The 13,987-nt window shown below is 57.5% G+C and overlaps 1 protein-coding gene across 1 annotated transcript in view; it reads left to right on the top strand.

Moving 5' to 3' along the window:
• The window catches only part of SRCIN1 (SRC kinase signaling inhibitor 1), a 64,224-nt gene extending 52,369 nt beyond the window's left edge, over nt 1-11,855 (top strand). The window contains 3 exon segments of the mRNA XM_029213033.1: nt 425-547; nt 4,336-4,482; nt 10,803-11,855. Of these exon segments, the coding sequence (XP_029068866.1) occupies nt 425-547; nt 4,336-4,482; nt 10,803-10,937 (405 nt within the window). The 3' untranslated portion in view covers nt 10,938-11,855.
• Nucleotides 11,856-13,987: the final 2,132 nt, after the last annotated feature.

Here is a 13,987-nt window from a genome sequence, read left to right as displayed (position 1 = left end):
GATTCTTGGGTCCCCACTGAGGCTGCTTCAGGATCCTCTCCTTCTTGCCTCAGTTTCTTCTCCACTGTAAAATGGGGGAGGGGGTCTAAAGTCCCTCCCCGCATGTTTGAGTTTTTTACTGTAGTGTCTGAGACACCCCGCAACTGCCCTGACACCTCCTGTGCTCTGAGACCCCCATCCCCTAGTGTTCTGAGAACAGAAGCTCTAACAGACTCGCCCATGTACCTTGACCCCCTCCCAGTGCTGTAAGTCACCCAGACTCGAGTGCTCTCAGCACCCCTCCCCGAGAGGCTGAAGACCTGGTGAGGGGCCAAGGAGGGCCAGCCCAGGCCACCCCCTCCCCATGAGTGCCTGGGTCAGAGCCCAGCACCCCCATCCTCCCTGTACCCCTCCTCCAAACCTGCCCCCACCTTCTGCTCCCCAGGTGTTTGAGAGAAGCTCAGTGTCTCCCCTCCCCCCCACGCCCTGCTGCCAGCCGATCCCCACCTTGCTGTTCCCCCAGGACCCGGGGCCTCCTGGGGGCTCAGCCCCGGGCCCCACGTGGAAGGTAACGGGCTGCCCCCCACCTCTCACGGCGCTCTCTCTGCCTGTGCCTCCACGCTTCCTCTCCTCACTTCTCACACTAACCCGCTAGAACACCCGCTAGAACCTGCCAGTCACATCCCTGAGTCCCGCCACTGCCACGGCCTCACCCCCTCCCCCGCCCCAAGGACGGGTGCATCACCCTTCCTTCCCTCTCCAGACTCCAGCAGCCTGGTACCTGGTGGCCCCCTTGGGTCTGCCTTTCCTTACAGGCCTGATTCCGGGTCTGGCCTGTGGTGGGTGTTTTGTTCGTATCTGCAGCCAGAGTTTAGGTCTGGCCCGAAGCCCACGTTTTGTCTTTGGTCCAAGATTGGAGTTTGGATCGTGCTTGTTACATGACTTTAGGCCCAACTCAAAGTCTGACACTGTCCTGAGCCCTCGCCTGGTCCCTGCCCCCATCTCCCCTATTCTGCTGCCTGTGCCAGGTGGGGGCTCTTTCTCCCACTAGAATCTATGCCTTGCGCTGGGCACCAGGATGCCCAGGAGGAAGGCTCATTTACAGCCTCTCTCCGCCCCATGGCCCCATCTGGGCAGAGAGCTTGGGATGGAAGAAACCCATGCCCTTCCTTGGCTGCTGGTTCTGTCTTTCGGTGTTGGGCATTTCAACTTCAGTCCTTGCTGCTGTCCTGCTGCACTTATTTCCTCTTTATTTTTTCTTGGGAATTTGAGGGTGACCTGCTGTCTGCACCCCAGGGGGCTGTGCTTGGTTGGGGAGGGGGAATTGCGGGGCGGTGGTCTGGGAATCTCTCCCTCTACCCAGTTAGGTTGTAGCAGGAGGGCGTCTGCTCTGCAGAGGGGAGCCTCCCGTGCACTCACGTGTTCACCTTCCTCATCTGGTTCTCTTGGCCCACAGTGGGTTCTGTGCTGGCCGCCACCTGATTTTTAGCCTGGCTTGAGACCTGGTGGTGCTTTGGCTCCCTGGCGGGGGGAGCAGACAGGCACCAAAGAGGTAGACAGTGCTGTCTGCTGGGCAGAGGATGGGCACAGAGCAGTCCAAGGAGCCGTCTGGGGGTGAACGGTATGGCAGGGCTGCCCCAGGCTGGCTGTGCCCTCGGCACCTTGGCCCGCTGCACCCAGCCACTGCACCTTTCTGGCCCTGGAAGCCAGTCCTGGTGGGGTCCAGTGGGCAGAGCCCCTCCACTGGCCCTTTGGGCTGGCTGCCCCTCTGTATCCTGAGGCGCCATCGGGCAGTGGAGCCGGGCGGGCATGGGTCGCCCTCTCTGCCTTCCCAGTCTGCACCTCCCACATCCAGGTAAGCAGGTGGCAGGGCTGGGTGGGTTGCCTGGGGCGGGGGGTCTGGGGGTCCCTGCTGCCCCCCACGCATCTCCCCATGGCTCCTTTTAGTGGAAAGAGCACTGGACTTGGAGTCAGACTGCCTGGGTTCAAATCCTGGCTCTGCCACTAGCTAGCTGTGGGTAAGTGACCTTGGGTAAATTACATGACACCCCCCACCTCAGTTTCCTCATCTGTAAAGTGATGAGAGTCGTAGCCATTTCACGGGCAACAGAAAGGATTAAAGATGAAGGCGTTTACGGCAGTTCCTGGTATAAGACTCTGCTCGGAATTAGACCAGAATTCACTCAAGTGGGGTAGGGGCGACTGGGGGCCTCTCTCTGTGCCCCCACCAAAGCCAGAGCCCGGGACGCTCACACAGAGGCAGATGCTCTAGCTTTGCCCAAGCCTGTGCAGCAGAGGGACTTAGCTGAGCCCCTCCCGTTGTGACTGTGAAGCCCTCAGAGAAAGCTCCGGAAGTAAGGGGTAGGGACCAGGAATCTCTGGCCTGAGATGAGGATGGCAGACCCACCCTCCGAGGCCAGAGGCCAACACCTGGTCTCCACCCACACGGGGCTGCGGGTCTCAGACATTCAGTTCGTGTCAACAAATAGCTGATACCTATCGAGCGCTTACACCGTGCCAGGCAGTGTTCCAAGCACGTGCACACTTGTGCTCACTTCATCCTCCACCAGCCTCACGTTACTGTTACTCCATCGCACAGATGGGTAAACTCCTGGCAGTAACCATGAGAGCTGCTCTCAGAGTTTAACATGGGTGATGAGATGTAAACGTGTGTCTGTGCTTCTAGGTAAACTGGCATCTTTGCCAGAAAGTGGGAGACCGTAGGGTGTGGTGGAAAAAGGCCTGAGTTCTAGTCCCAACGTTGCCTCTAACTTGCTGGGTAAACTCAGTCAGGACCCTCCCCTGCCTCGGTTTCCCTATCTGTGAAAGGAAGGGGCTGGGCTCACCCCCATGCGACCCCCATCCCAGCTCAGGGTGCTTTGGTTGCAGGGACCACACTCTCGCTCATCTTTCCTCTCTTCGCAGGCTGCCGCAGGCCGCAGGCCCTTCTGCGTGCCCCGGATCATCTTGACAGAGTGTGCCCCCAAACCTCCTTCTCCACCAGAGGCCAGGCTTGAGGAACCCGGCCTCAGGACAACCCCTACCCCACGACCCCGGTCCCTGGCTGGCAGCGGGAGGGGCTGGGATAATCCACAGGCCCCGCCAGGGCTAATGGCTGAGGTTTCCCAGCCCGGGAACAGCTCGATGCTGGAGAAGGAAGGGGCGGCTCTGAAGAGACTGGGGACAGGGAGCTACAGCCCAGAAAAGGGAGGAGCTGGGGTCCCCTGTTCTCGGGGACCTGCCCCAGACAGGACCCAGGAGCCCTCCACTGCCGAGACCTACCCAGAGGAGACCCTCAAGGACTCTGGACACGACGCCCAACCCTGCAGCGGGGACTGCAGGGGTCAGCGTGCTGCTGGCCTGGGCTGCACGGGGCGCGGTGCCACCACCCAGCGGATGGACAGCCTGGAGGAGACGCTCCGGGAGCTGGAAGCCACCCTGAGCCAGATGGGCACGGCCCCTGCCGCGGGATCCCCTGGCAGCCCCCCACCCCCGCCCCCTGGTCCCCAGGTGGCTGCCTCGTGCCCCATCCTCTCCTCTTACCTTCCTGCTCCAGTCTTCAGAGCTGGAGGGAGTGGGAGGCTGCAGGAGCACCACGCCAGCCCCCTCCTCCCACTGGCCTTCTCTCAGCCCCGCCCCCCTCCTGGGAGCCCGGTGCCAGACTGGGTTTGCAGGCAGAGCCCCTGGCAGGCTGGGAAGCTGGCCTGCCCAGGGATCAGCCCAACGAGCCGTGGTGGGGACCAGGGCCTCTCCCTCTGCTCTGTATCTGTAAACCGACAAATAAAGTTCTTTCCCCCTTCTGCATCCCCACACTCCCCTCCTCCTCTCCTGTCTGACTCTCTCTGTCTCTGCTGTTTCTCTGCCTGCGCCGCCCTTCTGGGCAGGCCTGGTCCCTGGGGTGGTTCAAGGGGGCTGGACTTGTCCATCTCTAGGGAGACTTCGCCCCCATCCTCCCATTCAGAGGAAGATGTGGGCCTGGGGCTGCCAGTCCTACTTTGTCTGCCATTATAAAGACCCCTCCCCCCAGATCTCAGGCACGTTCTCTCCGGCCAGGAGTGGTGGTGGTGGTGCCAGGGACCTTCACCTTAAAAATGGCTCCCCCAGAAGGGCACCAGCTGCCCCCAGACTACTCAAGGAAGCCACCAGGGTTCTCACCCAGGAGCTGTTGGGAACCTGGCCGGGGGCCCCGTCCCCTCTCCTGCAGGGAGGCCTTAAACCTGGTCTGAGAGTGGGCCTGATTCCTGGGGTGAGGGGATGTGGAGCCAGGGAGAGCTCTCCAGGTCTCAGAGGGCCCACTGTGCCTGGGGTGCCTGTGTGACCTCACCTCCAATCCTGACCCTGTTCCTCTTCCTGCAGAGTGGCGGTGGCAGTGTGCCACCCATGAAGGTGGTGACTCTGGGGACCTCTCGGCTGAAGGCGGCCCAGGGCCAGGCAGGCAGCCCCGACAAAGGCAAGCATGGCAAGCAGAGGGCCGAGTACATGAGGATCCAGGCCCAGCAGCAGGTAAGCCTGGGCACCACGGGGGCGGGGCCTGGCCCCCATTCAGACGCCCTCCCCCTCCCCCTCCCCACTGGCAGTGCTGTGTGCTCTTGCTGTGTACTGGCCATCTCCTGCCAGTATTCCTGTGACCACCTTCCTGCCGGCTGCCCAGAGAGGTCCTCCCCGCCAGGACTGCCCCACCGGTCCCTTAAGCCATCTTCTCCTTCCTCTCTCCAGTCCCAGGGCTCAGGATCTGGTTCTCAGCCAGATGGCTCCTCTCTCAGAAGGCCCCTCACACAGGACCAGAGAGGGCTGTCTCCTCAGCCGCTCCTGGACAAGACCCTGCTAAGGCTGGTGGCCCCGGGGTGTGGAAGGGGCCTTTATGCCTGTCTTCCTGCCACTCCGCTCCCCTCCTCTGCTTCCTTCCCTCTGCTCTCAAGTCCCACCTGCTCTTTGGGGTCCCCACTCTCATCTCAGCCTCCCTCTTAGCTCTTAGGCCACCTCCCAACTAAGGGAGAAACCAGTTTTGCATCTGTTTTTCAGTCTCGTGTTTGGGTTGCAGTGTGGTTAATGGGGAGGGGGAGGAAGGGGAGAAGTACTTCGGCCCCCCGTTGGGTGCCGTAATAGTGGTGGAGGCGCTGCACCCTCTTTCAGATTTAATTAGTGGGCCTGGGACAGTATATAGAGTTGACAGCCTCACCCATGGATGTTTCTGCCCTGTGGCTCACCTGTGGCCCGGTCGGAAGATGCAAATGGTCCTCAGGCCTAGATGTTCAGAGAGACCTTTAGTGCACTCGTTTGGTTCAGTAAATATTTCCGAGCAGGTCCTGTATGCCAGGTCCATTCTGAGTGTTGGCTGGGAGTGGGGGTCATGAAATGTCCAGATGCTGTGACTTGAAGAAGGTTCTAGGCTCAGAGGCAGGAGGTGAGAGATGGGCAAGTCTAGCCACCTCCTTTACAGATGAGGGGACAGCTCAGAGAAGGAAAGGGACTTCCCACGGGCCCACAGCAACGTGGCATCAAAGCCAGGACTGGGACCCAGGGATCCCAAAGCCCTTCCCACCACACGGCTCTGCCCAGCCCTGGGCACACAGGTCTGCCTGCTGGTCCTCTGGGGAGTCCAGTGGAGACGCCCCTCACTAGCTCCCTGCTGGCCAACCGTCTTCCTCATGGGTCCCCAGACACATCCTGCCAATCCCACCCCCAGCTCTTTTTCCTGCCACTACCAAGGATGAGTTCCCCTCATCCTGTCCAGGCTGGTCTCTCTTCGGTGTCTAGAACGGCTGCCGACATTCCAGGGGTATTCACTTGTGCCAGACACACACATTAATTCGTTGCACACTCACTACTCTGAGGATGGGCCTTATTATCCCCATGTGACAGATGGGGAAACTGAGGCTTTACCCAAGGTCACAGGGCCGGCAAGTGCTGGAGCAGGGTTCAAATCCAGACTGACACCCAGGCCCCCACCCCCGCACAGAGTTGCTTCAGCCTCTTCAGCGGGCGCCTCCCTCCTCTAGAATTATGCTCCCCACCTCTCACCCTGACTCCCAACTCCCCCGGCACCCAGCTCCTCTGCCTATTGCCCTCTCTCCTGCCCCTCCAGTCACCTCCATCGCCTCCACACCCTCTCCTCCATTCATCCCTCAACCCACCCCCTCCTCCTGCTCCCTTCCAGCCTCACCCCTGGGCTTGGCTAGGTCTCCAGTGGCCTCCAAATGGCCTCTTTGCACCGTGCTCTACGCACCTCTCTGCAGCGTTGGGCACATACGCTGCCCCCCCTACGTGCACTGGGGGGCCGTGGGACCCTCCGCTCCTTGGCATCCTCTCCTCCCTTGTCAGCCCTCACTGACCCTCCTGGGCACCTCCCCTCTGCCCACCTCTTCACTCCCCTGCGTCCATCTTCTTCCACAGCCTCTTTGCTGCTCACACCACGTGCTCCTCTCCTTGGGCACCAGGTGACATCTGTCCCTGCCCAGGTCTCTGTTCTGAGCTCAAGCCTGCCCCTGTTGCTCGCCGCTCGCCACTTGGGAAAGTCACCAGCCCCGGGCATCCACCTACGCTGAGGGGTCCCCTGAGCTCCCCGCCTCCCTCACCTTCCCCAGCTACATGGTGCTTCTCTCTTCCCACATGACTGGTGTGGCTGTATCTCACTTTCACTTTTCTAGAAACCTTTCTTTAAAAAAGCATCTTCTCTCTAATGAAGTATTACACGTTCTTTGCAGAAATGTTTTAAAGTAAAGAAATGTTATAAAGCAGCAGGGGAAAAAAATTATCCGTACCTCGGTACCCCAGTGCGCGCCCTTCTAAGGTTTCCCTGCAACTTCTGTGACCCCTAACCTATCTTCCCAGACCTGCAGGGTGCAGAGGGTTGTTTGTAAAATGAGGATTTGATTTTATCACTCCCCTAGCATACCACCTGTGCCCTCCAGCCCCGGCTGGGTAAGAAAATCAAAACTCCCTCACTGGCCGCCCTGGCTCTTCATGACCAACCTCGGCTCCCTCAGCCCAGTTCTCCCTGCCCGCCCCCCCACCCCAGCCCGTCCATTTGCTCCAGTCACCCATATCACCTGGCCCTCCATCCTGAGGCCAGGGCACCGTTCCATCCCAGCTCAGTCTGTGACCCTGGTCAAAGTCCTCCGCCTTCTGCAGGCTCTTTCCTCATCTGTACAATGAGGACAAGAACCCAGAGGCTGGCTTCTGAGTTCATGTAATATAATACCGTGTGTGGGAAAGAACTTCGAAAGCCACAGAGCGCTCTCCAAAGGGAAGGAGTCACCACCATGCTTGGCTGCACTGTACCTTTGTCAGGGCCAAGGGCTGGACAGAGGCCTCTCCTTCATCTCGTGGTTCTGACACTAGGAGCTCGAAGCTGCCTTGACAATGATGAGGGGGAGGGGAATAGAAGTGCCAGGACCAGACAGAGAAATCGGGGTGGAGGAGTGGAGAAAGTTCCGAGAGGGGGTGCAACTGTGCCTGATACCACAGAGAAATCAGAGGAAACGATTGAGGAAAAGCTCTTGGATGTGCTCAAGATTCAGGGGTGGGATGAGAGCCAGATTCCCAGGGGACAAGGATCAAGGGCTTGGTGCGGGCATGAAACTGTGGACACCCCCTCTTCTACTAGGGCTAAGCAACTGTTGGACACCTAGTGTATCTCCTCCATTGGTTCCAGTGAAGAGACTGTAATGAAGGGACCAGCAAGAGATGCTGAGGCACCCAGGGACCAGTGAGAGCAGGAAGCTGGACCTCCCTGGGGAGAGGGGTCTGGGGACCTAGGGTTTAGGGAGTCCTGTGAGAGCTGGACAGTAGGTGCTATAGTTATGGAAGGCGCAGCATGCCAGCGACATGGCACCAAGTGGGGAGGGAGTAAGGAAGAAACTTTACCCCCTCTCTCTTTCCGCCCTGTCATAATCCCCAATGGGCAAACCCAGCCAAGCCAGCCAGCCAAGGCATGGCGGGGTCAGCCAACCAGGGTGCAGAGCAGGGCAGAAATCAGATCTGGGGATGGAGAGGCAAATAGAAAATAGCACCCCTCTTCTGTACCAATTTTAAGCATCTTATTTAATCCTCGTAACAACTTTATATCTTTAAAAATCTGTGCATTAATCCCTTTGTCACTGCTGCATCCCTACAGCACCTAGAACAGTACTTGGCACACATAGGCACTCAATAAATATTTGTTGGTTAGGTGAATGAATGGATGAATGAATGAATGAATGAATTTGCCACTGATCAGGCCCAATCCCGATGGAACTAGACAATGCAGACTTGAAATGTTAATATACTAATGATATAATAATAATAATAATAGCCACCATTTATTGCCTGCATTCTGAGTGCAGGCACTGGGCCTCGTGCTCTGTGTGCATCGTCTCATGTGATTCTGGTGCTGTAGGTGCTGTTATCCCTGCTTTGCGAGTAACAACATAAAGACCCAGAGAGATACCTGCCTAAGGTCACATGCTTAGGAAGTGGCAGAGCTGGGACTTAAACCCAGGTCTGCCAGTTACAAATTCTGCTTGTCCTAACGCTGGATTCTACTGCTTTGCTAGGAAGCATAACTTCGTGGGTGCCGCCAACCCTTGGGGAGATGGCACTCATGACGGGAACACTGTTGACAAGAACATTAGGGGAACAATGGTGGGCCTCACTTGTAGCAGTCTAAGTGGTTTTAGCTGCACATAACAGAAACTCCAAAATGGCTTAAATGACAAGGAAAGGTATTAGCTAACGAAACAAGAAGCAGGGAGGTTCCAGGGTTGGGGAATTCAGCAGCTCAAGGACATCAAGACCTGGGCTCCTTCCATATTTCTGTTCAGGTGGCCCATCATCCCACCCCACCCGAACACATCTGCCTTCATTCCAGGGCTCCTAGGCACACAGATCATTGTAGGAGCAGGAGAACCTTCCCCAGAGGCCCCCAGCTGACCTCCCCTCTCTCCTCATTGCCTGTCTCTAGATCAGTCACTGGCTAGGAGAAGGAAACGGCTTGAATTGCCATAGGTTTTATCAGGACGCATTCCCCTTGGGCTGGGGGAAGCCCCACCTCTTCTGCCAGCCCAGTGCCTGATTCAGGCAAACAGCTAGGAAGAAGGGCATGTGGGCAGGAGGAGGTGGCCCTGGAGGAGGCGCCAACAGGGTCGGCAGCATCAAGATGACCTACGCTTGTGTGGAAATCTATGCCTCGTAGCCTGGAGGGATAGGTCAGTAGGCTCGGGGCGCAGAGAAGGGGCTAGACTCTGGCCCACAGGAAGAGGAGGGGTGTGGGGTTCAGCCCTTTGGGTGTGGCTAACAGTTCCAGTCTCCCCCGGCTAAAGCTGACCATCTATGAGGTTTCTGCCTGTCACAAAGGTGACAAAGCTCTGTTTCTCTGGACATAATTAAGAACAACAGGGGGAGGGATTGCTGTGCACGTGTGGAAGAAGAAATGTGACCAGCAACCTCAAGGGCGGGTTCACTGTCGGCCAGTCAGGTACATACGGTCTCCTTGGTTCCCTTCCAGGCTGCGGGAGGCACCGTCTGGGTTTCCCCTGCGAAGCATCTGATAGAGGCTGCCCAGCAGCTGGGTGATAATGTAGGTCGGGGAGAAAGGGCGTGACCGTGCCCAGACCTGGCCTGCAGGAGGTCTCTGTCAGTGCGCCACAGCACTCTGCCTCTAGTCCTCATGCCTTGTCTTTTTTCATCAGGATGGGTCGGTAGCTAAGTAAGGCCAGGAGGGACAGTGGATACAACTACAGAGAGAAAACCTGGTCCATGTTGCCCTAATCGAGTGATCTCAGAGTTCTGTGCAGCAGGATCACGTGGGGCGCCTGGCTAAAATGCAGATTCCTGAGCTCATGCTAGAGATGGACCCTGGGGCAGGGCCCTGGAGTCTGCATTTGTGACAGGCCATCACCTCCAGGACCAGTAAATGCAAGGGGTCTGCTGGAGGTGAGGAGGGGGCACGGCCGTTTCTGTCAGAGGTGACCTGTGAGTGCCGGACACATCACGAGGGGGTGACCTCCCGTTACCCACAAGGCACAACTCAGAGCTGGAGGAACACTTGCGGGGCAGGAGGCGGCGGGGGGAGGGTCTTTAAAGAAGCGCCCCCCAGGAGGACAAGCTCATTCCTCAGTTGCCCCTGTAAGACCTGCTGAGGCTGGAAGGGGCCCTGACTGGGCTGCTGGCTGGTTGGGCCCTCCTCCCAGCCTGGGCTGCGCCCTTCCCGCCTCCCCTTTGGCAGCTAACGTTTCCCCTCCTCCTCCCTTCTCCTGCCCTCTCCCTGCTCCCCACCTGCTCTGCTCCTGGTGCCTGTCCTGGCCCTGGCCTGCCCTCCCTTGTGCTTCTCTGGTCTCTCTCTCCCACCTTCTCTCTTCCCTATCAGTAACCGTGGGCCTACCCTCCCACCCCAGGCCCTCTGTTCCAACCCTGTGCCCCCTTTCTGCCCCTGCTGTGCTCCCCCACCTCCTCCCCTGTCTCAGGGAACTACTCACTCTCTCCAGATCCTCCTCTGATTTCTACTGTTTGCAGTTAATTTTCTCTTGGATTTGTGGAGATTCTTCACTTTTTAAAACTGTAACTGGGGCTTCCCTGGTGGCGCAGTGGTTGAGAGTCCGCCTGCCGATGCAGGGGACACAGGTTCGTGCCCCGGTCCGGGAAGATCCCACATGCCGCGGAGTGGCTGGGCCCATGAGCCATGGCCGCTGGGCCTACGCGCCCGGAGCCTGTGCTCCACAACGGGAGAGGCCACAGCAGTGAGAGGCCCGCGTACCGCAAAAAAAACCACAAAAAAACTGTAACTGGGGGCCGGCACGAAGCTTCCCCTTCCTCTCTCTGACCCCTGACCTCTGTTTTTGTTCCAGGCCACTAAACCGTCTAAAGAGATGAGCGGGTCGAATGAGACCTCAAGCCCAGTCTCAGAAAAGCCCTCGGCTTCCAGAACCTCCATCCCCGTATTGACTTCCTTTGGGGCGAGGAATTCTTCCATCTCCTTCTAGAAACTCCCTTACCCCCCACCCCCGCCTGCCCCCTCCCTTATCCCTGCCATTTCTCTCCTCGGCTTCCCTTCATCTCCACCCCACCCTGACACCATTCTCCAGATCCCCTGAAGGTGGCCTGTCCTCAGCTCTCTCTGCCCATCCCCTGTTGGTGTTTTTGGTTTTTTTAATGATTCACTTTTAATTATCTTTTTTTAAAAAAAAAAAAAAAAGAAAGAAAGAAAAAGCAAACCAGTAAAACTAAAAACCAAAACGTGACACCTTCCCTTGATTTCCTGTTCCAGAATGGCACACTTCCTGTCATCATGTCTCCTTTTCTCTTTCCCCACTTTCCCTCCCAAGTCCATCCTGAAGTTCCTACCCCCCTGCCCCACCTCCTCGTCTGCCACACACTCCTCCCAAGAGCACTCCAAAGAAACTCTACGCGTGGAGACTTGGAGCAGCCAGACACCCCCTCTCCCCTTCCTCGGAAGCCTTCCTGGAGGAAAACCTGGACGTTGGACCAATCCCAAAATCAGGCTGGAGAATGGGACATCGGGAGACTTTGGCCCTGGAGGTGCCTCACCTGTCCAACCTCGGGATGTGACTCGACGCCGCTGCTTCTCTGCTCCCGTCCACTCATGCCTGGGTGGGCCTGGAGTCGAGACAGACGGGCTGGAGAGGGAGGCCAGAGGTGGAGGGGCCTCAGGGTGGTGTGAGCCCGTGGAATCTGTGTGTCCTTGGAGAGGAGCTGGCTTCCCGGGACCACCGTCCTGTGGTGAGGAGCTGCCTGGCTGGCGCTGATCCGAGGAAGGGGCACCTTTGGACTGCTGGCTGTGGATGGTGGGTTGAGGAGACAGCCTGACACTGGGGACACTGCCCTGGGAGAGGGCAGCCCCGAGGAGGGGTATTTGGTACTTTTAGTTTCCTAATTTAGCACTTTAAGTGACATTAACTTATTTAACGGGGGTGGGGTGGGCAAGAATGAAGGGCCTATAGCAAATTAGATTTTGAGGCCTGGAGGGTGGGGAGGGTCTGGTTGTGAGGGAAGTGGGGGGAATAGAGAGGGGTTTCATGGGGGGCAGCGAGGACAGCTCTGACCCCACAGGTGGGGCAACTTGACCTTCAACCATCCTCTTTGAGATTTGAGGGTTTTCAGGGTAGGGCTGGGGACCCCTGGTGAGATCCTCGAGGGTCCCTGAAGCCTGACCAGCCAGCCAGCACCCCCCAACCTGTGGGCGCCAGCTTTGCAGAGGCTGTGGGCAGTGAGGCTTTCTTTTAGTGGGGTCCTGAGAAGGAGCTGGAGAGACCAGTTTTGGTTCTTAGCCCCGCTCCCCCCAGGGCACAGTGAGGGGCCAGCAGGGAGAGTATGTGGATGGGGGAGGAGGAGGAAGATGGATTGGGGTCCCCAGGGAGCAGGATTCCTATTTGGAGCACAAAGTGGGGTAAGCACAGGGGGTGGGGGGCGTTGGGATTAGTCTCCCCGAGTAAGCACAGAAAGAAGGAGCCATCGCAGGGGCAGAACCTCCTAGACCTTGGAGCCTGGCGTTTGGGGAGAGCCAGGGGGAGCTGTTGAGGGTTGGGGCGGGAGGGGGAATTGGGTTGTGTTCCTTCATTTCTTTCTTTTTCTGTTGTTTTTGTTGGCTCATCCTTGTTTTCTAGCTTTGGATCATTTTTGTACAAAGGCAAGCAAGCCTTTTTGAAAAATAACAAAAGAAGAGGTTAAAAAAAAAATCTGTCCTGAAAAAAAAATACTCTGGAAAATAGAAAAAAAAAAAAGGACCTCATAAATGATGCAATTACTTTTAATTGCAGGGAACTCTTTACATTTAAGTGAAGTGTCTTAACATTTTATATTGTTTTAAAAATATATTTACATATTATATATATATATAATATACGTAATATAAATATATATAAATATTTAAAAAAGAAAAAAAAAAAAGAAAACCACGGCACTCTCTCCCTGGCCGCTGTTTTGGCAGGGGAGGGGGCTAGAGGGCGGGTACATTGGCCTGGCTTCTGTGGTCCAGTGAAACGGTTTGGTTTGATTCGGCTGTACAGAGACACCCTGACTTGGGAGGGAGGGGGGGAGTGGTGCCCCCTCCTCCCTCCGCTCCATTACTCTCTGCTTGCTACTTTTCCCCTGCCGCACCTCCCACCCTCAACCCTGTGCCCTGAACGTTTGCCCCACCGTCATTGTCCTGAGTTGAATGTCTCTTGGAGGGGGGGAAGAAGGGCGTGTCCATCCACAAGGGAGCAAATGGAGGGAGTCCTGTGCCCCACCCCACCCACTCACGTGGAGCCCAGTGGAATTTGCATCTTTCATTTTGGTGCCTGCACATTTACAGGAGGAGTTGTGCGCAGCCTCTGTGTGTGTGTGTGTGTGTGTGTGCGCGTGTGTGTGTATCCACTGGCACAAGTCCATTCACCAGTGTGCGGAGGGAAGGAAGCATGAGCGTGCACAGGCGTGACCTCCCACACGTGTGCAGGGAGGCGTGCACACAGCGGTGCATGTAAGTGGCCTGGGCATTGGCATATGCCCACCTGCACATTGATGTGGAGGACCTTGGCGTGTGAGAACACATGTAATGCGTGACCTGTGTGTGTGTGGACAGAAGGGTGTGCGTGGAGGGGCGTGGGAGGTGCGCATGCACGTGCACATGCGTGTAGACCCCGCGTGTGGGAGCGCCTGTGTGTATGGTCCTTGGCCTTGCACCACTCGCTCCGGCTCCCCTCCCAAGCCTCCAGCCCCTGGGCCCTCTCAAAGCCCCCAGCACGTCAAGGCCCCCCCAGCTGCATGCGCCTCGCTGCTCTGTCCATCAGTGTGTGCTTGACCAAGAAAAAACCAAGACGTCTGGGGGGACCCCTGTAGCTGGTCTCCCCAGCCCCTGCCCACTGTGCTGTGTTACTCGCATGGGGGGTTTCTCTCCCGCCCCTTCCACAATATGCTGTTTCCCCAGGAGCCTCAGGCCCGAGGCTCTGAGAGGGGTCCCAGGTGGGACACCCCAGGGCGAGCCCGGCTCCGCACCCCGCCCTGTCCACCCTGTAGGGCCCGTGTTGGTGTAGCA

Source organism: Monodon monoceros, unplaced genomic scaffold (assembly GCF_005190385.1).
Source record: "Monodon monoceros isolate NGI ecotype Baffin Bay Population unplaced genomic scaffold, NGI_Narwhal_1 Super_Scaffold_9, whole genome shotgun sequence".
Taxonomy (NCBI): domain Eukaryota; kingdom Metazoa; phylum Chordata; class Mammalia; order Artiodactyla; family Monodontidae; genus Monodon; species Monodon monoceros.
The sequence above is the reverse complement of the archived record's forward strand: the minus strand, read 5'-3'. Positions and strand labels throughout refer to the sequence as shown.